The 22,202-nt window shown below is 48.4% G+C and overlaps 2 protein-coding genes across 2 annotated transcripts in view; one reads left to right on the forward strand and one right to left on the reverse strand.

The window, feature by feature from the left end:
* Positions 1-8,585, reverse strand: part of IQGAP3 (IQ motif containing GTPase activating protein 3) — a 37,452-nt gene extending 28,867 nt beyond the window's left edge. Inside the window, exons 1-7 of the mRNA XM_059064588.2 lie at positions 8,503-8,585; positions 3,591-3,747; positions 2,869-2,946; positions 1,471-1,547; positions 656-723; positions 453-566; positions 34-212 (exon numbers count right to left, since the gene is read on the reverse strand). Coding sequence (XP_058920571.2) covers positions 34-212; positions 453-566; positions 656-723; positions 1,471-1,547; positions 2,869-2,946; positions 3,591-3,747; positions 8,503-8,567 — 738 coding nt within the window. The 5' untranslated portion in view covers positions 8,568-8,585. The remainder of the gene's footprint in view (positions 1-33; positions 213-452; positions 567-655; positions 724-1,470; positions 1,548-2,868; positions 2,947-3,590; positions 3,748-8,502) is intronic.
* Positions 8,586-13,455: 4,870 nt separating this feature from the next.
* Positions 13,456-20,864, forward strand: TTC24 (tetratricopeptide repeat domain 24). Its single transcript, XM_059063751.2, has 11 exons — positions 13,456-13,564; positions 14,758-15,467; positions 15,658-15,861; positions 16,477-16,605; positions 16,758-16,870; positions 17,226-17,324; positions 18,348-18,445; positions 18,602-18,702; positions 19,366-19,462; positions 19,631-19,786; positions 19,888-20,864. Exons 2-11 carry the CDS (start codon positions 14,762-14,764, stop codon positions 19,967-19,969), a joined length of 1,785 nt encoding a protein of 594 aa, XP_058919734.1. The 5' UTR covers positions 13,456-13,564; positions 14,758-14,761; the 3' UTR covers positions 19,970-20,864.
* The last annotated feature ends 1,338 nt before the right edge of the window (positions 20,865-22,202 follow it).

Genomic DNA, 22,202 nt, shown 5'->3' on the forward strand with positions numbered 1-22,202 from the left:
GCTTTTCGGCCCCTGCCATCCGAGGCTCCTTACGCGGTTCCTGGCATTGGCAGCCTTCTCCATCTTGGCCTGGGCCAGCAGCTCCTGGTAGATGGCTGCCAGAGGCTCTCGAAGATTCCCCAGCAGAGCACTGGGATTCTGCAAGGCAGCCAGGGTGTCCTTAACCACTCCTCGCTCCACTGCCTCATTGATGGCAAGAACAGCTGCATGGACTAGGAGGGGACATGAAAACAAGGTCAGGATGCCAGAGCAAACCCTAGTCCAGCTACAGCCTAATCAGCTGCAGACCACTCTGACATCATCCCCTTTTTCCATCCATAGGGGCCAGGCAAGCCAGGTAGGCTGTTGGCCCTGCCTATGATGAGAAGTATCCAGGATTTATGCAGGGGCTATAAGGTTCAGAGTCCTCCCATACTCACTGAGCTACCCCAGCAGGGGAGCCTGGTCTCTACCTGCAGCCTCATCCACCGAGAGTTCATTGGCCAGGATGCCCCCGATCTTGCTGAAGGCAGGCAGCTGGAGGCCATATTTAGCTAGTTCAGAGGCCATGTTGCTGAGTTCCTCAGCTGCAATAATAGCACAGATGCCCTTCATCAGGCCCAGAACCCCCAAGACCTGCCCAGACTGTGGTGGATGGGGAAGGAGCTGGGCTTACCTGTGAATTTCACTTTCCCATATAGATCATGTATCTGAGGGGCCAATCCCAGCCGGAAGAGGAAGAGACTAGGAAAGAATGGAAGGCATTGGGGTCTATTCATTTTCACATGCTGCTTATAATAGGTTTGCAGGAGATACTATGGGGACTTGGAGATGAAGACCATACAGCACCTGCCCACAAGTCATCCCCCATTCACAGGGAGAGATGTTATTGTAAGTCAGCACAAGGCAGTGCTATAGCAGAAAAATAAGATGCTGTAGGAGCTCTGGGGGGAATGTGAAGGCTTCACAGAGAAGGACACATTTCAGTGGCAGGTCACTGGATGGAGATGGAGGATGGAAAGGGCATAGCAAGCAGAGACCCACTAAGCTAAGGCACAGAGTCCTCAAAGGATGTGGGAAATGAAGACAGGAAGAGATAACATGATGGACATAGGAACTGGTCAATTACTTTCTATGACTTAGCCAACTGGTTGCTGATGGCTGGCTGCAAGTAGGACTAAATAGCCTTCTCCATTCACACTGACGGCATGTGACACTCCAGATGCATCCTAATCTGACTTCCTTGCACCCCAGTCACAAGCTGAACACTCTTCCCTGCCCACTCTTTCCCTTCGTCCACATAGATCACACATAAATGTGCCCTCCAGCATGCACATAAATCTAAACAAAACTATGTAGATAAAAAATGTCACTCTGAGAAGTGTTCCCTGTGGTCTATCTTCCATCCTCCTTGCTGCAATGTTTGTTGCTGTTGACTGTTGGTTGCATCCACCTAGAGGAACCTGGATGACAAAAGTTTTGGTCTCTCACCTGAGTGCATGGATGCAGTAGACCACCCGGGGCATGTTCTTCTTGTCATAAATGTCCGTGGTCTCTGGGAAGAAGGTCTAGAGGGGAAACCAGCCAATTACTGCCATTGAAGACTTTGAAGCAGCACCAGATATGGAGAGAGGGGCTGAGAAATGGGTCTTCTTCTCTGACCTGGGGTGTGTACTCCTTTGCTGCCTGGGGTTTCTGGGTCAATCTCCCCAACTCTTTACAGTTAGCACTGCATCCACGCACTCAGTGTAAAAGAAAGGCATTGGGGACACATACTAAGCCAAGACCCAGCCACAGACACACAGCCCCAGATTAACCAAACACCAGACAAGGCTATCAAGGCTATAGGACGCAGGACACATGCTCCAGGAGAAACAGGCCCCCTTTTCATCCTACAGACACAGCCAGCCTGTGCCCCTCACCTTGGACTCCTGCCAGAAAGGTGACATGCTGGGAGCTGGCCATGACTCCACAAGGGGCCTAATGAAACACACACCACCAAGGACCACAAAGGGTCAGGGCATGCCATCCCTGTCTTCAAGCCAGAGGTCTCTGATCAGTGGGGGCCCCTCTAAGAACTGAGTAACCCCAGGCATGATTTCTCATGCCACCTGGTGACTGTAATGAGGTTTAACCTCAATACCTCTTGGTTACCTTAGATACATAAGAAAGGACCAAATCTAGAGACTTAAAAGTGTTCTAGCCTCACTGAGAACACATGGCCTCTATTGATCTGCCTCTCACCAAAGCATCTGTCTTAACTGTTATTTCCTTGTCTTATAATTGCCTTCTACAGTGAAGAAAAACACTACAGAATCTTATGCCTTAATTTGTATAGTTCTTTATAATTCACAAAAGGAATTCACACAGATCATGTGATCTTCCTGACAACCTTATAAGGAAGACAGGGGAGGGATTACTATCCCCATTTTACAGAGAAGAAACAAACTGAGAGTCAAAGAGTGAGAAGACATGCGTCCAGTTGGGGTCCTGACCTAGGCTTCCAAGTCTACCGCCTTGGGATGTGGTGTGTCCTTGCTTCACGCTATGAAATTCTGGTGGAAAGATGGCTGGTCAACATGAGGCCCACCTCCTGCGTTATATAGGGGCCTCACTGACTAATGGGAACAATGGCAACAATGCATCCTGGGCCAGGTTGTCTTCACCTCCTTTCACTTCCCTTACCCACAAGGAAGTGAAGACAGAGACCAAGTAACATGGTTCAAAGACATACAGCCTCAGGGAACTTAAACTCTTAGATTAAGTTCATTTAGAAGACACATGGAGATGAGCACTAAAGAGTGCCAGGGAGATAAAGCATGTGTGTGGTGGAGGTGCGAGTACTCGTGAAGAGCAAAGATGAACCCCAATCTTGAGACCCAATGTTACCGAAGGCAGACCGATGTGGGCTACCGCAGACAGCCAAAAGTTGATGTTGTCTGTGTGACGGAAATGCAAGCCAGTTGCCTAAAAGGGAAGGAAAGAGAAGAGAATCTATTTCCACAGTTCTCAGGGTTCCCTCTGGGTAGAGCCCAGACCACAGCTTGAAGATTCAAGGGGTGGGGGCAGAGGACCCTGTCCTATGGATTTCCCATCCCCCCAGGACAGAGACACAAAAACAGAGAGAAACCACCAGGGATGGATGACCCAGTGGGTTATTTGGGAAGGATGGCACAGGGATGGGATTAGCAAGCTAGTAAGGCTTCCTGGAAAAGGGGCGTCCAGAGCTGCAATGGGAAGGAGAGGCGGGATGGGTTGACTAGAGCACAGGGAAGGGGCAGCATGTCCTGGAAGTAACTTCAAGGTGGCAAAGCTCACAAGCCTCTGAGTGTAGACTGTGGGTAGAAAAGTCTGCTTGGGAGTTCTCATATCAGAGGCATCTCAAAGCCCACCTAGCAAATGCCCCTTGCTGCTAAGCATAGTACACACCACCTGGCTGCAAGACACCAATTGAAACCCGTTGTTCCAGTGCAATGATTACTAGTACCCATTTTATCCTCAATAGTACCCAGGTTTGGACAATAAATTATATGGTCACCCCACTCTCACAACTTTGAGAACAGATAGTTTGAGAGGAAGAAGGTAGAAAGTAAGAGACCTCTGCTCCCCACCTGGTACCGTAGCTGCTCCACGTCATAGATCTTCTTCAAGGGAACCACAGAGGGTGCAAAACAGTGGCCCAGCTTGGCCAGCAGCACTCCGTTCCGGAGGCTCTCCTCCAGCTCCACGGGGGAAGGAAGCTCCTCCTTCAGGCAGGTCTCCATCCAACTGAGAGCATGAGAGCAGCTTCTCACCCCTTCTGGCAAGCCACAGCACTTCATTCCAACCACGAGACCTTCCCTCCCTCCCTCTCTCCCACTAAGCAGCCTCTCACTCTCTCCTGCCTCCTGTTCCTGCCCTACTCCCAACTCCCCTCTCTGCCCATTGCCTGGCTGCTCCCACCTTCTCCCGAGCTGCCCCAAACACCTGGATTGGCCTATCCTCAACCCCCACCCACCCTATACATCTTCCCTGACAGATACTGAAGCTGCCCATCTTCAGTGAGGCTTAAACAGGCTCTTACCTGTTACATGATATAACCTCTCACTCAGTCTGGTTATGCATTTGACTGTTGAACCAAATTGTACCTGCTCACTTCTCTTATTCTGCATGTTCTGAGAACCCAGGTATACAAAATTCATGTCTACACAGCCCATAACCCAGCTTTGATGATGATGAGGGGAGTAGGGAAGCCCCAGGGTTGAAGCGAGGGGAGCAGCACAAAGGGACAGAAAGGTCACAGCCCTTCGAATCAGAAAACCTGCTTTCCACACCATCTCTCCCACTTCACCTCTCTGGGCCTCAGCTGTATCATCTGCAAAATGAAGATACCACCTGTACCTCCTGCTTCAGTGGGCAGCTGCCAGGATTTAATGAGTTAATGAATGTGAAAACATTTTGAATATAAAGGTAAAGTATTATTATGGCTGATGATTGTATGAGGGAGAGAATAAAGGCTTCTCCACATATTGGGGTCTATAGGAAAGATCTGTTTTCAAAGAGAGAGCCAGTCACACCTCCCTTCATGCCTTCCCTGACACAGACACCCTGGTTTTCTATCTACCTCATCCTACATACTTTCTTTGGAGAGCATTAAAAATATGCTATTGATTAAAAGGAAAGAATTAAGCATTTATCTTGTCTTTAGAGCCAACATCCATTCATAGGAAATATGGGGTACAGAGGAACAAGTTGAGGGACACAGGAAGTGAATAGACAAAGCCAGAATGTAGGATGTTCTACAGGACAAACGACCTGGTTTCTGCAACAAGTCAATGACATAAAGAACTGTTTATGTCAGTTCTAGATGAAAGAAGACTTAGTAGTACATAACAACCAAATGTAATATGTGAACTCTTTCAGATCCTTAACTGAATAAGCCAACTGTAAAAATAGATGATTTTTTCAGACAATCAGGAAAATTTGAAGATGGCCTAGGTGTTGATCTTCCAAGGATTAATGGATAACTTAGGTGGCTATTATAATGGTATTGTGGTTATGTAACCAAGTCTCCATATATAGAGATATGTATTAAAGTATGTAAGGGGATAAAAGGACATGATATTGTCTTTGTTCACAGATGGCATGATCATCTTTGTAGAAAATCTGAAAGCACGATACCAGAAAACTCGTGGCGTTAATAAGTGATTATAGCAAGGTTGCAAAAGACAAGGTTAATATATAAAAGTCAATTGCGGGGGCTTCCCTGGTGGCGCAGTGGTTGAGAATCTGCCTGCCGATGCAGGGGACACGGGTTCGTGCCCCGGTCCGGGAAGACCCCACATGCCGCAGAGCGGCTGGGCCCGTGAGCCATGGCCGCTGAGCCTGTGCGTCCGGAGCCTGCGCTCCGCAACGGGAGAGGCCACAACAGTGAGAGGCCCGCGTACCACAAAAAAAAAAAAAAAGTCAATTGCGGGACTTCCCTGGTGGCGCAGTGGTTAAGACTCCATGCTCCCAATGCAGGGGGCCTGGGTTTGATCCCTGGTCAGGGAACTAGATCCCCAATGCATGCCACAACTAAGGAGCCTGTGAGCCACAACTACAAAGCCCGCCAGCCACAACTAAGGAGCACATGTGCTACAACTAAGAAGCCAGCAAGCCGCAGCTAAGAAGCCCACGAGCCGCAACTAAGGAGCCCACCTGCTGCAACTAAGATCTGGTGCCACCAAATAAATAAATAAATAAAATATAATAAATATAAAAATAATAAAATAAAATATTATATAGCAGAAACTAACACACCATTGTAAAGCAATTATACTCCAATAAAGATGTTTAATAAATAAATAAATAAATTAAATTAAATAAAAGTCAACTGCTTTCCAATTCACCAGCAACAAACAAGTGGAATTTGAATTAAAAACACAATACCATTTACATTAGCATCCCCCAAAATGAAATACTTAGGTATAAATCTAACAAAACATGTACAAGATCTACATGAGGAAAGCTACAAAACTCTGATGAATGAAATCAAAGAAGAACTAAATAAATGGAGAGATAGTCCATATTCATGGATAGGAAGACTCAATATTGTCAAGATGTTAGTTCTTCCCAACCTGAGCTATAGATTCAGTGCAGTCCTAATCAAAACCCCAGCAAGTTGTTTTGTGGATCTCCACACACTGATTCTAAAGTTTACATGAGGGCTTTCCTGGTGGTACAGTGGTTGGGAATCCTCCTGCCAATGCAGAAGACATGGGTTAGGGCCCTGGTCCAGGAGGATCCCACATGCCGCGGAGCAGCTAGGCCTGTGAGCCACAGCTGCTGAGCCTGCACTCTGGAGCCCACGATCCACAACTACTGAAGCCATCGCACCTGGAGCCCGTGCTCTGCAATGGGGGAGGCCACCGCAATGAGAAGCCCGCGCACCATGGTGAAGAGTGGCTCCCGCTCGCGGCAACTAGAGATAGCCCGCACGGGGCGATGAAGACCCAACTCAGCCAAAAAGAAATTTAATAAATAAATAAATAAAAATAAAGTTTACATGGAGGCACATCCAGCTAACTCAGTTGGTGGAGCATGAGACTCTTAAAATTTACACAGAGAGACAAACTACCCAGAATAGCCAACATGATATTGAAGGAGAAGAGCAAAGCTGGTACAATAACACTACCTGACTTAGCCACAGTAATCAAGACAGTGTGGTATTGGTGAAAGAATAGGCAAATAGATCAGTGGAACAGAACAGAGACCCACATAAATATAGTCAATTGATTTTTGACAAAGGAGCAAAGGCAATACAATGGAGCAAAGATAGTCTCCTCAACAAATGGTGCTGGAATAACTAGACATCCACATGGAAGGAATGAACCTAGACCTAGACCTTACACCTTTCACAAAAATCAACTCAAAATGGAGCATCAACTTCAAAGTAAAACGCAAAACTGTAAAACTCCTAGAAGGCAACATAAGGGGAAACCTAGATGACCTTGGGTATGGCAAAGACTTTTTAGATACAACACCAAAGGCACAATCCTTGAAAGAAATAATTAATAAGCTAGATTTCACTAAAATTAAAACTTCTGCTCTACAAAAGGCAATGTCAAGAAAATAATAAGACAAGCCACAGACTGGGAGAAAATATTTGCAAACGACACATCTGAGGGAATTCCCTGGTGCTCCAGTGGTTAGGACTCAGCACTTTCACTGCCAGGGACCAGGTTCAATCCCTGATCAGAGAACTAAGATCCCGCAAGCCATATGGCATGGTCAAAAATAAATAAAATAAAATAATTATTTAAAAAAGACACATCTGATAAATGTATACAAAGAACTCTTAAAACTCAACAGTAAGAAAACAAACAGTCTGATTAAAAAATAGGACAAAGACCTTAACAGACACCTCACCAAAGAAAGATATACAAAGAAGATATACAGACGGCAAATAAGCATCTGAAAAGATGCTTCACATCATATGTTATCAAGGAAATGTGAATTAAAACAATGGTGAGATACCAATATATACCTATTAGAACTGTCAAAATCTGGAACACTGATAACACCAAATGCTGCTGAGGATGTGGAGCAACAGGAATTCTCATTTGTTGCTGGTGGGAATACAAAATTGTACAGCCACTTTGGAAAGCCATTTGGTGGTTTCTTACAAAACTAAACATACTCTTACCATATGATCCAGCAGTTGTGCTCTTTGGTATTTAACCAAAGGAGTCGAAAATTTACATCTACATAAAAACCTGCACAAGGATGTTTATAGCAGCTCTATTCATAACTGCTCAGACTTGGAAGCGACCAAGATGATCCTCAATAGGTGAATGGATTAATAAACTGTGGTACATCTAGACAATGGAATATTATTCAGCACTAGTAAAAAATGAGCTAGGAAGCAATGAGAAGACATGGAGGAAATTTAGATGCATATTACTAAGTAAAAGAAGCCCATCTGAAAGACTACATATTGTATTATTCCAGGTATGTGAAATTCTGGAAAAGGCAAAACTATGGAGACAGTAAAAAGATGAGTGGTTGCCAGGAGTTGGGGTGGGGCAGAGGGGATGAATAAATGAAACACAGAGACTTTTTAGGGTAGTGAAACTACTCTATGATACTATAATGATGGATGGCTATATGTCATTATACATTTGTCCAAACTCATTGACTACAGTATACAACATGAAGAGTGGACGCTAAGGCAAACTATGGACTTTGGAGGATTATGTGTCCAAGTAGGTTCACCAATTGTAACAAACATACCACTCTTGTGGGGGCTGTTGATAATGGGGGAGGCTATGTACATTTGTGGGGAGGAAGCATACGGAAAATCCCTGTATCTTTCTCTTAATTTTTCTGCGAACCTAAAACTGCTCTAAAAAATAGTCTGAAAGAAAAAAAAAAAAAGATGCTATTTCAACTTTCCCTTTCCCATAGAATGGACTCTTGTCTTTTTGTATTTGCTTTGGGGCCAAGTGCCTGGGGTGGGCAGGGTGGGAAAGGGGACCAGAAAGAGGCGGTCGCTCTGCTCACCGCTTGGCTTCCTCCAGCCGGCACAGGTACTCATACGCGACGTTCTGCCGCCTCTGCTCATCCATTTCCTCAGCTGTGAGGCGTTCATCTGAGGAACCAAGGAGGGGAGCATTAGACAGAGGACTGTAGCAAGCTTCTTCTTAACAGACTTTCTAAGGCAACTCTGCTCGGAAACCGGAGGCATCTCCCACATGTCTGTCCCCCTATTCCCAGGATGCTGGCTCCAATCTTCTCTCCCGTCCAGTAAAGCTATCCTAGTCAGCACCCTGTTAAAGGGAGGCCTCCCTACCCTTTAAGAGGGGATCCTTCCTGTATTGGAGGCATTCCTTTCCTTTCCCCTCTAGCCATCCTCCTGACCTCCCCCTTCCAAAACCTACTTCATGGCACTTCCCTCAGTACCTCCTAGTAGGAATGTCCAGATCCCTCCTTGGCTGGGAACTTAGCTCCTCATTTTATCCCTAATTAGATTCTGAGTTTTCCAAGAACTGTACTTGTGTCATCCTCCTCAGGTACTCTCCCAGAGGCTAGGTTAACAGGACCAACTAGAACTCATCATTCAGCAGCCATTCATTAATTCAATACCTCCTATATGTCAGGCACTGGACTAGCGGACCCCTACTCTCAAGAAGTACAAAGATTATTAGAAGAGAAAAACATGTAAGTAAAAAACTTCAGCCTGATGTGAGAAGTGCGATCATAGCTCATGAATAGTCTATGGACGTAGACATAGAGAACGGACATGTGGACACAGGGCGGGAAGGGGAAGGTGTGACGAACTGGGAGAGTACGATGGACATATATACACTATCATGTCTAAAATAGATAGCTAGTGGGGACAAAGTATAAAGCACAGGAAGCTCAGCTTGGTGCTCTGTGATGACCTAGATGGGTGGGATGTTGGGGGGGAGGGGGGAGGTCCAAGAGGGAGGGGATATAGGTGTACATATAGCTGATTCACTTCATTGTACAGCAGAAACTAACACAATATTGTAAAGCAATTATACTCCAATAAATAAATAAAAATAGTCTATGGAAGCAGCAGAGGAAGCAAAGGATTCTACCTGTGAGTAGAATCTTAAAGAATGAGCAGGCAGAGGGCTTCCCTGGTGGCGCAGTGGTTGGGAGTCCGCCTGCCGATGCAGGGGACGCGAGTTCGTGCCCCGCAGTGGGAGGCCCGCGTACCGAAAAAAAAAAAAAAAAAAAAAAAAAAAGAATGAACAGGCAGAAAGGGCGAAAAGGCAGTTCAACAGAGGGAACCACGTGAAAAAAAGCCACTCACTTGGGTTTAAGTGGAAGGACAGAGAATTTTAAAAGATCAAAAAGGTGTATTTACTCTCCCTTTTGGTATAGGTCACCTGAGGAGTAAAATAGTCTCCAAGCTAAATAAAATGCAGACAATCTCTGACTCCCAAACTCAAGAACAGGAAATCTCTTAAATGAGACAGCATTCATATTTTGCCTTAGCCACAGCCTCCTTTTATCTTTTCCCCCCTCTTCTCCCCTATCTCTCTAGTCTCCTTAGGGAAGACAATACAAAAGCAGACAAAATGAGAGAAAGCTACACACATACACCAAGAAAATAAAGTCAGAGAGCTTGAAAACAGAGACAGAACTTAGCAAATGTCTTTGACTCAGCACTTAATGTTGTTCCCACTCTTTATCTCTTTTCATTATGTTGCATGTCCTGCAATATGATTGGGGGAGGGGCAGGGCTTCTTTGAATTGTCAGTTAAGCAAGTTAAAACACACACACACACCCCTCCATGTTCAAATTGGAAAGCAATGGCCAATCGCAGGAAATCCATCGGTTCCTCTGAGTGGGGTGTACAAGAAACAAGTGTTGGTTGCTAAGCATGGAAAATAAACCAGTAAGTGAGTGACATCACTTCAGAGTTATGAATTGAGGACTGTGAGAAATGGGCGGGACTTTGTACATACACACAGTCTTAAAAAGAAAAAAATCAGTTTTCCTGTCCTTTTCAGATCTGGAACTAGCTTTCCTTCAACAGATCGCTGGATGTGGACTTCGCTTTTTGAATCCTAATGGAGAGGAAGGGAAAGGAGTAGATTTTGCTTTTCTTTCAGAAGGTCAGATGGAAAGCTTTCTGCGGTCCCATTTTTCGGACCCCAGTCTCTCTTTCTAAAGTAGTGTTTTTGAAAGTGTGGTACTTGGACTACCCGCATCACAATTACGTGGGGTGACGGAAGAAGCACAGCGGTGCTTGTTATAAATTCAGATTATGGGCCCAAGTAAAGACCTATAGTTGCTAAAGCTCTGGGATAGGATTCAGGAATCTGCATTTAAAATTAGCTCCCCGGGTAATTCCGACACCGTGAAGTTTGAGAGGCATTGTCTCAAAGAAGCATCAAAAAGTCAAGGAAGCCCCCCCAGGCCTTTTTAGGCGTCCCGTCGCCCGGTAGCGCTTGGCAAGTAACCGCCCAATTTTTAAGGGGCCATCCAGACCACCTACATTCTCCCAGCCCCGGAGCCCCAGAATTTGGGAATAAGGGAGAAAACTCTTTGTAAGCTTTGAAGAGCGACACAGAAGTCGGAGCGTTTCGCAGCTCACAGGTTTACTCCCGCCCGCAGGAGTCCGGACTGAGCGCTCCCTCCCCACTGAGCACAGTCCGGCCGCCCCTTGCTTGGTTGGCCCTGCGCCCAACCCCAGCCCCAACCTCTCCCAGGACGGCCGAGTCCCCGACCAGTGGCATCACTGCCGGCCCCTTCTCGGCCCCTTCTAGCACTCACAGGTCGCCTGGCCCGGGCCCGTTCCTCTCCCCTCCATGTTCCTCCTTCATCCAGGTTTGAATCTCCCGCCGCCCGGCCACCGCCCCTTACCGTCAGTCACCACAGGCTGACAGGACACTTCCGGTCTGTGCCGCAGGGGCATCTGGGATTTGTAGTTCCAGGCTTGGGAGGTGCGCCGCCAGGTGGGGCGAAGGGTACCATCCAAGGCGGGGAGGGGCGCTCCCGGAGGGGAGCTCCCTTTCCTGTGGTATTTTGGGTCGCTGTTTCTCCAGGGCTCCTTCGCTGCTAAACCGTCTTATTTGAAGTAGCCCCTGCGCCTACCCCTGCCTCTATCATTTCCCCCTAGTATTCCCATTAACCCCCCCCCCCCACTTCCTATAGTGTTCTTTGGTCCCTTTAACTTGAGGGCCTACTATATATATATATATTTATTTATATTTATATATTTATATTTATATCTATATATAAAATGGAATATTAGCCATAAAAAGGAATAAAATATTGCCATTTGTAGCGATGTGAATGGACCTAGAGAATATTATGCTTAGTGAAACCAGACAGAGAAAGGCAAATACTATATGGTATCACTTATACATGGAATCTAAAAAATAATACAACTGAATGTATATACAAAACAGAAACAGACTCACAGACATAGAAAACAAACTTGTGGTTACCAAAGGGGAGAGGGAGGCAGACAGGGACAAATTAGGGGTATGAGATGAACAGATACAAACTACATAAAATAGAGAAGCAATGAAGATTTACTGTATAGCACAGGGAATTATACCCAATATCTTGTAATAACCTGCAATAGGATATAATCTGCAAAAGCACTGCATCACTATGCTGTACACCTGAAACTAACACAATATTGTAAATCAATGATACTCAATTAAAAAAAAATTCAAAGGACTGGATGAAGTTTTTGAGGAAGAGCATGTAAAGTAAGAAACGAGCAAAGGGCAGAGTGTTGGGGAACACTAGCATTTAAGAGGTGGACAGAGGGCAAGCAAAGGAAATGGAGAAGGAGTTGTCAGCACAGGAGGACAGCCAGGACACAGTGGGTTGTGGGACCAAGTGAGGAGAGAGTTGCAAGGATATATCAGATACAGCAGGGAATCAAACAAGAAAAATGATTCAGAAATGATCACTAGATCATTGAGAGGTCATTGGAACCTTGGTGAGAACGGTTTCAGTCCCTGCTCCCTCCCCAAATTCTCCTCTCCCCTTAAGAGTAAGAGTGGCTACTCAGTGAACAACAGACTGAGCTGCATATTTGGCTCTGGCTATGCTGTGGTAGCATCCTGAAGGCCCAGCCCATGGGTAGAAGCTGCAAGCTGCTAGGAGAGCCGGCCTCGGGCATGGGCACCATCTGTGGCACACAGCCCCAGGCCTGCACGCAGCAGGCCCTCAGCAGAGGCTGCCTGGCAAATGCAGGTGAGCCCAAGTACTTCCTTATAATTTTGTTTCTGGCCATGGCCTCTACTTAAAAGAGGCCTTTCTCCCAGATAAATGAGGACATTTGCTCTCTGATGCAGGCCACCCTTGGTGAGTTAGGGCAGTAGGTGCCTGTTGTCCTGGGGCCTGCTGTCCTCTCATTAAGCAGAACCTGGAGGTTGCAGATCAGTGGAGCTGGAAAAAGGAGTCCGGGGGCAGAGAGGCTCTTCTGATCTCCAGGCCCTTCCTGACCATCAACCTTTCACCCTGTTTCCAAATGTGAAACTACCACACAGAAGCACAGTGTATAAGAGTGTGTGTGTGTTCGTGTGTGTATGTGTGAAAGGGTTCACTTCTGGTACAACCCAAGCCTCATTAAATCTCGCAATCATTAAAACTCGCAATCACGGTTAGTGGAAGGGACCTTAGGCTAGTTAGCCCAGAATCAGAAAACCTGGGCTCTAATCCCAGCTACATGAGTGCTCTGTGACCTCAGGCAAGTTACATCTGCTCTTCTGAGGTCCCTTCCTCTGTGAGATGAAGGAATGGGATAGATGATCTTTGAAGCTGTGACTAGTAACAAGCCCTTGATGCTTTGATTCTTGCCTGAAGTGAAGGATTGATGCGTGTGTCTGCAAGGGAGGGGAGAGGTGGGGCAGGAAGGGCAATGGAATCCAGGTATCTGTGCCCAAGCACCAGCAGGGTTCAGCACTAAGATAGGGCACTTGAGCTGTCAATCAAAGAATTCCCTAGGAGTGGAGGGCGGTACCTGGTTGTCTGGGAACCCCAGGGGCTCTGAGCTAAGAGATAAGGGAGGTAACCCTAGCCTGAGGGACCATTCCAGAAAGCCAGCTACAGAGAAGATCGAAGGAGGTAAGGCGTTTTGTGTCTGGGGCCCCAAGACCTGGTGGGGGCAGCTGGGAATGCCTCAGGAATGCGGGCCTCAAAGAGACAGGATTCCTGGCTGTTCTTAGGAGCAGGGGGAGTTCCTTTAAAAAGAAAATGTATCACCGCTGCCTGCTTCTCCTAAAGAAAAAAAAAAGGGGGGGGAGAAGAAGAAGCAAATGGGAGGGGCTGAGAGCTCAGCTACTGGATCTTTTCCTGTCTCTTGGGAGGAGAGTTCATGAAAAGGCTTTGCCTTTCTGGGGGAGAGATACTAATGGGAAACACATGCTGATGAGAGAAATGTATTTGGGTTTAAGAGTGCCCTGGAGACCAGAGCAGGATGTTGGGGGACTGAAACTAGCAAGCAGACAGAAAGCCAAAGAGGTAGGGGAGGAAGAGATTCCCGTTGAGATAGGGAATAAGCAGTAAATGGAGAGACAGCAGCCCCGCTCCTGGAAGTTGGCTCCTTGCCAATTCCATGGCCTATGCAGCTTTGTGCCACCAGTGCCTTGTGTGGCTCCCGGCACACAGCAGGAGCTCACTGTTTGGTGAGCTGACTTGAACTATACCTTGAGATTAGACAGCAGGAGAACCTAGATATGAGTGGATGTCTTCGGAGGCACAGGGTGAAGGAGATGGTGGAGAAGAGGCCCTGTATGTGCTCTGTTCATTCATCCATTCATTTATTCATTCAATAAACCTTTTTTATTGTGGTAAAATCTATATATATAATAATAATAATCTAATGATCTATAAAACTTTTTCATCTCATTCAATAAGCATGTATTGAGAATCTACTATGTGCCAGACCCTTCAAGTTGCTCCAAATCTAGTAGGGGAGATAGACAAGGAAGTCAATAACTCTAAACACAGTGTGATAAATGCCATAAAGGACATAAGGTGCTATGGGAGTACAGCAGAGGGACCCAGTTGGTTGAGGGGAGGGGCTTTCTGAAGGAAGCTTGAAGTGAGTCTTGGAGGATTAAAAACTAGGCTGGACATTAGAGTGAGAGTTAATATGGTGTTCAACGGGTTAGATGAAGCAAAGTGAGATGGCAGAGAGAAATCCTTGAAACCCTGAGGGTCACACCAGGGCAGAGGTAGAGCTGAATTGCCTAGAGGGATAGTGCTTTGGAGGAAGCCGAGGATGACATACTGACCCCTCTGCTCCCTATTGTCAGCACTATGTCTTCCCTCAACACTGAGGATACCCCACAAGAGCCCTCGCCCTCGCTTTCAAGCTCCAAGAAGAAAAAGAAGAAAAGAAAGTGGCCACGGCAAGAGGCCAGCATCCAAGCCCTCACCAGGGCTGGCCACAGGGCCCTATTGGCTGGTCAGAATCACGAGGCCTTGACCAGCTTCCAGAGGGCCTTCCTCCTGGCTTCCAAGTCACCGCAAACCAGGGACACCCCTGTTCTCCGGGCCTGTGCCTTCAACCTGGGGGCTGCCTACGTGGAGACTGGGGACCCAGCCAGAGGGCTTGAGCTGCTCCTACGAGCTCAACCTCAAGAGACAGTCCAGGGCGGGTGTCATGGCGACCAGTGTTTCAACGTGGCTTTGGCTTACCATGCCCTGGGCGACCTGCCTCAGGCTTTGGCCTGGTATCACAAGGCCCTGGGCCACTACCAGCCACTAGGTGACCAGGGGCAAGCCCAGGCGAAAATGGGAGCCTGCTACCAGGCTCTGGGACAGCCTGAGCTAGCAGCCCACTGCCTGCAGGAAGCAAGCTGGGCCTATGCCCAAGCAGGGCAGCCCGGGGCTGCAGCCCTGGCACTGGGGACTGCAGCGGGCTGTATGCTGAAGAGCGGGCAGCATGGGGTGGGTGATGTGGTGCAGGTGCTGGAGGAGAGCCGGAGGCTTGCTGAGAGGAGCACTGAGCGAGGACTGCTGGGTGAGGCCTTTGGGCAGAGAAGGTGTGGGATCTGGGGAGATTAAGACTTGGTGATACTCTGAGAAGTGGGGTGGAAGCAGAGGCATTTCTGAGGGCTGGGGGAACCCTGGGAGAGGGGGACAGAGGCTGCAGCAGTACAGCTTCAGCTGCATCTGACCTGGCTATCACTGACCTTGGCCATGCCCTCTAGGGCGACTCTACAACGACCTAGGCCTGGGCTATTCCCAGCTCCAGCTGTTCCCGCTAGCAGCAGAGGCCTTCCGGCAAGCCCTGCCCCTGTGCCAGGGACCAGGAGAGGAGGCCACGGTGCTAAGAAACCTTGGGATGGCCCACAACGCCCTCGGCAACTATCAGGAAGCCCGGGAGTTTCACCAGAAGGCTGCCGACACGCACGGTGGGTGCCAGGGGCTGGGGAATGGGATTGGGGCCAAGGGACTAAGAAGGGGTTCCAGCTGGGGCCTGGAGGCTGAAGAGTAGATGGACGTTTAGAACTAATTATGGGACTGGAAAGTCCAGAACAGGGGAGTGAGGGTGTGCAAGGGGTGCAGGAGATGGGATAGCCAGACAGGACAGAGGGTCATGGGCCCAGAGGCTGTGGCCTGGGGTTGGGAAGGCAACAATGGGCAGAGAGGGAAGAGCCCTGGCTGATAGAGGAGGCCTGAAAGTGGAGCCAGTGCTTCCTCTAATTGATTGTGTGACATTTAGTGAGTCATTTTTGCTTTCTGAGCTTCAGGTTCTACATGTATAAAAATGGAGCTATTAATACGTGCCTTGCCTGACTCCCTGGATTTATACGTGGCTCAAACTAGCATGGGGGAGGCATTCAGGCCAAAGCTCAGGACTGAGGAGAGGCTGGGTTTCAAGCATTCAGGCCTCTGTGGTGCATCTGGAGGTGTGCCAGGGTTCAGCACAAAGACTCTTGGCAACCCTCCCTTTGTCTTTGGGGGTAGGGTCCTGATGCCCCAGCAGCCAAAGTCCTCTCTTAATATGGGGCGGGCTCTGTCACCAGGCTCTGTAGGGCAGCGGTGGGAGCAGGGCCGGAGCTTTGGAAGCCTGGCATTTGCACTGAGCCAGCTGGGAGACCACAAGGCTGCCAGAGACAACTATCTACATGCTCTGCAGGCTGCCCGGGACACTGGTGAGGGTGAGAGGGTTTGCAGGTGGCTTGGGGTGGGACAAAGGCTGAGGATCCTTGGGGCTGGTGGGGAGGCAGATAGGGGGACTGGGGGTGGGGAGTACCTCTGGAGGGGTAGGGAGCTGTGGGAGGACCTCTCAGGCTGTCTTCCCCAGGGGACGTGAAGGGGCAATGGCAGGCCTGTGAGGGTCTGGGGGCTGCTGCAGCCAGACTGGGGCAGCATGACCAGGCTTTGAAGTACTATAAGGAAGCGCTGGCTCGGTGTCAGGTGAGACCCTCCATCCCGGAATCTAACTCTTCCCCAATATCCCTCCAGCTGCTCTCCTGCTATCCTTTCTCTGGCTGACATTCCTGCCTTCTCCCCACCATTCATTCACTCGTCCAACGTGCACTGAGCACATTGTGTGCTAGGTCCTGGGACACTATTGAGAGGAAGAGTCCATCTCTGTCCACAATTCTGGGCAGGCGGGGGCAGGACCCTGGTAAAGGCATGGGGATGGACTAGAAAAGAGGGGAGGCAAAGTCCCCTTCCCTCCCCCTTTCCTGTTTCTTTCTTCCCCGATCCCCAGAGGACCACAAAGCCCAGGCTTCCTCCATTACCCCATTATCCACTCTCTCCCCAGAAGGAGCCAGATTCTGTGCGAGAGCGGCTGGTGGCCAAGTTGACAGACGCCATAAGGACCCACTTGGCCCAGGGTGGGCTGCTCGCGACCCACACCCTGGTGAGATGACACCTGAGACAAGGAGCAGGGGGTGGGGAGAGGTTACCCAGAGAAAGGGGTGGTGGTGAGCAGAGCTGCTGTCCTCAGGGCTGCTGCTGCACTTGGCTGCTCATCTGCGTTCATCTGCCCTGGGGCCTGCATATGGGACATATATCACTTTCAAGAGGCCACCTGGGGGTGGGGAGATGGGTGGGGGATTGTGGCATGTCTCCAACACTAGGGTTGTGCCAGGGCCTTGGCTGAGTGGTAACTAGCTCAGTGGGTGAAAGCCAAGGGGGGCCTTTAAAGATACTCAGACAAACCTGTGAGCAGGTAGAAAGGTTTGTCCTTGGCTGCAGTTCCCCAAAGGGCCACAGGATGGAAGCAGTGCTCCAAGGACGGTCCCCTCTCCCCTCCCTCCTTAGCTGGCTATCTAGCCATGCTCCTCCTTCTCTGACTCCTCCTCCCCCTCTCACTACCTCCCAGCCTCTCTCAACAGGTCAGTGTCTCTCCAGCCGCCTCCTCCCTGACACTCTGAGATTTCTCAGGCAACCTCCTACGCCAGGAATTGAAATTATACTTTACTATTTGTTATATTTATTTACTAGGTTTTATGTTCTTTCTTATTTGAAAGACTAGGACACCATATTTATAATTTGAAAGTAAAATTAAATTAGCCTGGTATAAGCAGAGGACTGGATTGTGGGTCAGAAGACCTGGGTTCCATCTGAAGTTGTCCACCGACTTTGTGTGACTTTGTCCCGGAGGCCCCAGGCAGGATGAGGTGGTCATTAAGCTCTGGCCAGTTCTGATAGTCCATGAGCCCGAGTTCTAACTTGAGAGTTACTAGCAGGGACCTTAACACAACAAAGGGCCTTGCCCTGTAATTTCATCCTCAGACACAAGGCACAGCCCAGCTGTCTCTAGCACTTCTCTGTCCCTCTGGGGCCATTGTGTGTGGAGAGAACATACATGCACACCACAGCCACAGCTGGGATGGCCATTTTTCTCAAACTGATTCCTTTTACTCCCCTTCATTCACAGACCTCAGCTCCAGGGGGGACCCAGGCTCCAGGTGGGGCCTGCCCCGTGGTGGGGACCCCAGCCAGGGTGGGAAAAGGCACAGCAGGAGTGCGGCACAGGTGAGTGAGTAGGGCAGGCAGGAACAGAGCTTCAGGTGTGGGTATGGCCTCTGGAGGGTGTTGGGAGGTGCCATAGACTGGCAGTGGCCGGTGGGATCTGGGGAGGAGGGGATCTGGTGGGAGTGCCACTCTGCCCCCTGTTCCCTGCCCCTACAGATCTTCTGATAGGTGGGAAGATGAGTTAGAGGAGGGCCACGAGGGGAAAGAGGAAGAGTTGGCGAATGTTCTCACGACGTCTTGGGCACCAAGACTGGAGCGTGAGTCTAAGTAGGCTGTTTCCAGCTGTGCATCGCCTTCCCCCAAATGGGAGACTCTCATTTCCTTTATCCCCACGTCCCACTCTGTCATTTCCCTGCCTCAGGTCTGATACTGAGGCCGCCCCCCCCACACATTATATTCCCAACCCCAGGACCAGCCCTCCCCACTTTCTGCTTGTCTCTCAAGGCCCTGGCCTGTTTCCCCTAAACCCTTTCCTGAATATCGCCTCTTCCTCCCTGCTCCCGAGGCTTTCCTAACATCTAGAACTTTGTATCTTAGGGCACCAAGGCTTTCACACCTACTACATGCCAGGCACTGGATGCGTTTCTTACCTTAGCTTACTGTATACTAGTCTCTTCCCCCAAAGGCTTGGCACCCTGAGGACAGAGTTCCTTGCTACTTGGTGACTTGAATTCACTGATGCCTTCTTTTCAGCATGTTTTCTTCCAGGCATCAGTGACACTTGTGAATCATCCCCAACTTTAGTCGGCCCAGGTTTGCCAAGCACCTGCCCTGTACAGGTGTCTCCTCTGTGTACAGTGACCAATACATCCCCTGACACCCACCTTCCTTGTTCTTCTCCCAAAGATGTCTCGTTTCCACCATGATGGTTCTTGGTGCAGAGAGGCCTGTGATGAATGTGTTTGGTCCTCTCCATTCAGGTCCAAGACCCAGAGCCCATCTCTCATTTGGAGGGCAAGGCCCCCTCAGAATGGAGAACTCTGGCCTTCTGGTCACCAACGGCCCCCACAACAAGAGGTGGGTCCATGGGGGAAGGGAAGAGGCCTGGAGAATGGATAAAAGAAGTAGGAGAGGGTGTGGCTTTGGATGACTTTAATGGAACATGATCACTGTTAAAGTTGGGGGAAGATGTGGTCTGGTGCTTAGGGATATGGTGCTTTGAGCCTCTTTGTCTTTGCCCTTTAGCAATCTGAACAACCCTCACCCGGCTCTGGAGGCCCAGAGTGTCCCCTCCCTCCTGCACAGCCTCAGTGTAGGCCTCAGCAAAAGGGAGAGTTCTGCTGAACTGGGGGACAGGCGTCTTAAGCCTACTGCCTCCTGCCCTGGAGCCTGCGAGCAGAGGTAAGGGTCAGAGAGGGTAACAGAAACGGGAGCCAGGGCAAGCTGCCTTCTGTTCACTCCCTAGTCACTCCCATTGGCAAGCCTCTCTCTGCCTCCCTCAGGTCATCCAAACAGCCCAGGGAAACCCCCAGCAGGAACCCTCAGAGGAGATCCACTGAGTCTGGCTTCTGCGTGATCATGTGACCCTCCCCTGCTAGCCACAGCATGGCCCCTGCAGTACCTCCTCAACATACACACTTCAGGGGCTTCTGGGGCTGAGCCCCTTCCCAGTCATTCCCAATGAGCACTGTATGGACACAGAATACAATGTCAGAAAGTGGGCTCCGGAGCAGGCTGGACAAGGGCTTTGCAGTCTCAGCACTGAGGTGGTCTGTATGCTCCTCATTGGGATTTTTGGACTCAATAAGCAAAAGAAAAATGGAAAATGGATGGTGAATTTCCCCCCTTTCTTTCTGGATTCAAGCCTCACAATTGCTAAGGCCCTTGCCAGTTCTTAAAACTATGACATCTTGGTTAAGAGGCTTTGGAGTCACTGACTCCATTTTCTCACATGGGAAATGGTGATCTAATGCTACAGAAGATACGCCTTAACCAACCAATGGATGCATTCCTCTTCCTCCAAGAAACAGCAGATCCTGGATGCAGGCCCCTCAGGCCTGTGGCAAAACTGCTGCCAGCAGCTGCAACAACAGTATTATGTAACACTGATCACTTAGCACATGCCACACACTGTTCTAAGTGCTTCACAAGTGTCTTCTCCTTTATCCTCACAGCTGATGAATCCCCTTTCACAGATAAGGAAAACAAGGCACAAAAGTTAACTGGTTTGCCACTCAGGTCACACAACTAGTAAGTGAAGCTGCGATTCAAACCTAGGCAGTGAGTACCTTCTAGAATGCTGTGCAGTCAGTTCTACTCCCCCAGTTAAGCCATTGCTTACCGAGTTGGTTGTGTTTGATACCAAATGTGTTTATTCCAGTTGTGTTATTGTAATTTGTAATTTAATTAAATTGATAAACTAAGAGTGTGAAAACAAGCAGTTTCTATGAAAACTAAGTTGAATCCTTAGAAGACGTGATTCAGGTGAGTCACCTTAAAAACTGCTGTTGAATTAGATATAAGCAGAGAGACTATTACAAATTGAGGGAAAATCATAAACGTCTAGATGAATTTTACACTCAGTTTGCTTCAAATATACAATTAATTTTTTTCCACCTTAAGGACACAAACTGCAAATTGCAGGTGATATGTAAGTGGTGAAGTTTATGAGATAAAGAAGTTGGAGAACTACAATCTTTGGCCCTATCCTCAAAGACAAGACCCTGGTTACACTTTGACAGATGGCAAATGAATGGGTTTTTTTTTGCCGTGCCATGTGGCTTGTGGGATCTTAGTTCCCCCACCAGGGATTGAACCCTGGCCGTCGGCAGGGAAAGCGTGGAGTCCTAATCATTGGACTGCTGGTGAATTCCCTGTACTTTTTGTTTTAAGTTGAAATAAAATCATCTACTTCCAGTCATGTCAGATAAGAGCATGTACTGTACTGTGAATTACTTCACAATGAACTTTTGAAGATGCATTAAAATATTTGTGAGGACCTACTATGTTCCAGGCACAGAACTAGGTGCAGGGGACACAGCTGTTAATCTTCCTTATCTAAATGGAGCTTATTATCTTGTCAGGCATTCAAGATGTCTTGATTGGGATGCAGATTCACTGACTGTAACAAAAACCAATATAACATTGCCTTTAAATAGAGAAGAATGTATTTTGAGGGACAAGTAGCAGCATCTGCTACACGAGAGTATTGCTACTGTGTCAGGCCAACCCAATATCAACCATCATTGGCTCTACCATTTCATAGCTATATTATCTTAGGAAAATTACTTTTCTCTCTGCTACTCAATTTCTCATCTCTAACATGAGGATAAAAATACATCATAGGATGGACAGGATTAAATTAGATAATATATGTAAAGCATCTGGAACTCAGCAGGTGCTCAATCCACATGCCCTTCTTGAACTGGTTTCAAAGGCATTTCCCAAAGAAAACTCCAAAATCTGAAAGGTGGACTAGGGCACTTGGGCACTGCCTTCCTGAGGATAGCCCTCATTTGGCTGTTTCATAAATTCTGAGTGTGTGTGTCATAATTTTATAGTTACGTCTCATCAGAATGAAGTCATCAATTGACAACCCTTTAGTTACATAGCTCTGCATTTGGAGAGGCATTTCAGCATAGAATAATGCTTAAGACTACATACTTTAGGGGCTTCCCTGGTGGCGCAGTGGTTAAGAATCCGCCTGCCAATGCAGGGGACACGGGTTCGAGCCCTGGTCCGGGAAGATCCCACATTCCTGCCGTGGAACAACTAAGCCTGTGCGCCACAACTACTGAGCCTGTGCTCTAGAGCCCAT

This window comes from Kogia breviceps, chromosome 1 (genome assembly GCF_026419965.1).
Source record: "Kogia breviceps isolate mKogBre1 chromosome 1, mKogBre1 haplotype 1, whole genome shotgun sequence".
NCBI lineage: Eukaryota > Metazoa > Chordata > Mammalia > Artiodactyla > Physeteridae > Kogia > Kogia breviceps.

Coding starts and splice junctions, on each gene's coding strand:
- TTC24 (XM_059063751.2), top strand. CDS start 14,762: ATGTCTTCCCTCAACACTGAGGATACCCCACAAGAGCCCTCGCCCTCG. Junction 18,703..19,365: donor TTGGGCACCAAGACTGGAGC/GTGAGTCTAAGT, acceptor CTCTCCATTCAG/GTCCAAGACCCAGAGCCCAT. Junction 19,463..19,630: donor AACGGCCCCCACAACAAGAG/GTGGGTCCATGG, acceptor TTTGCCCTTTAG/CAATCTGAACAACCCTCACC.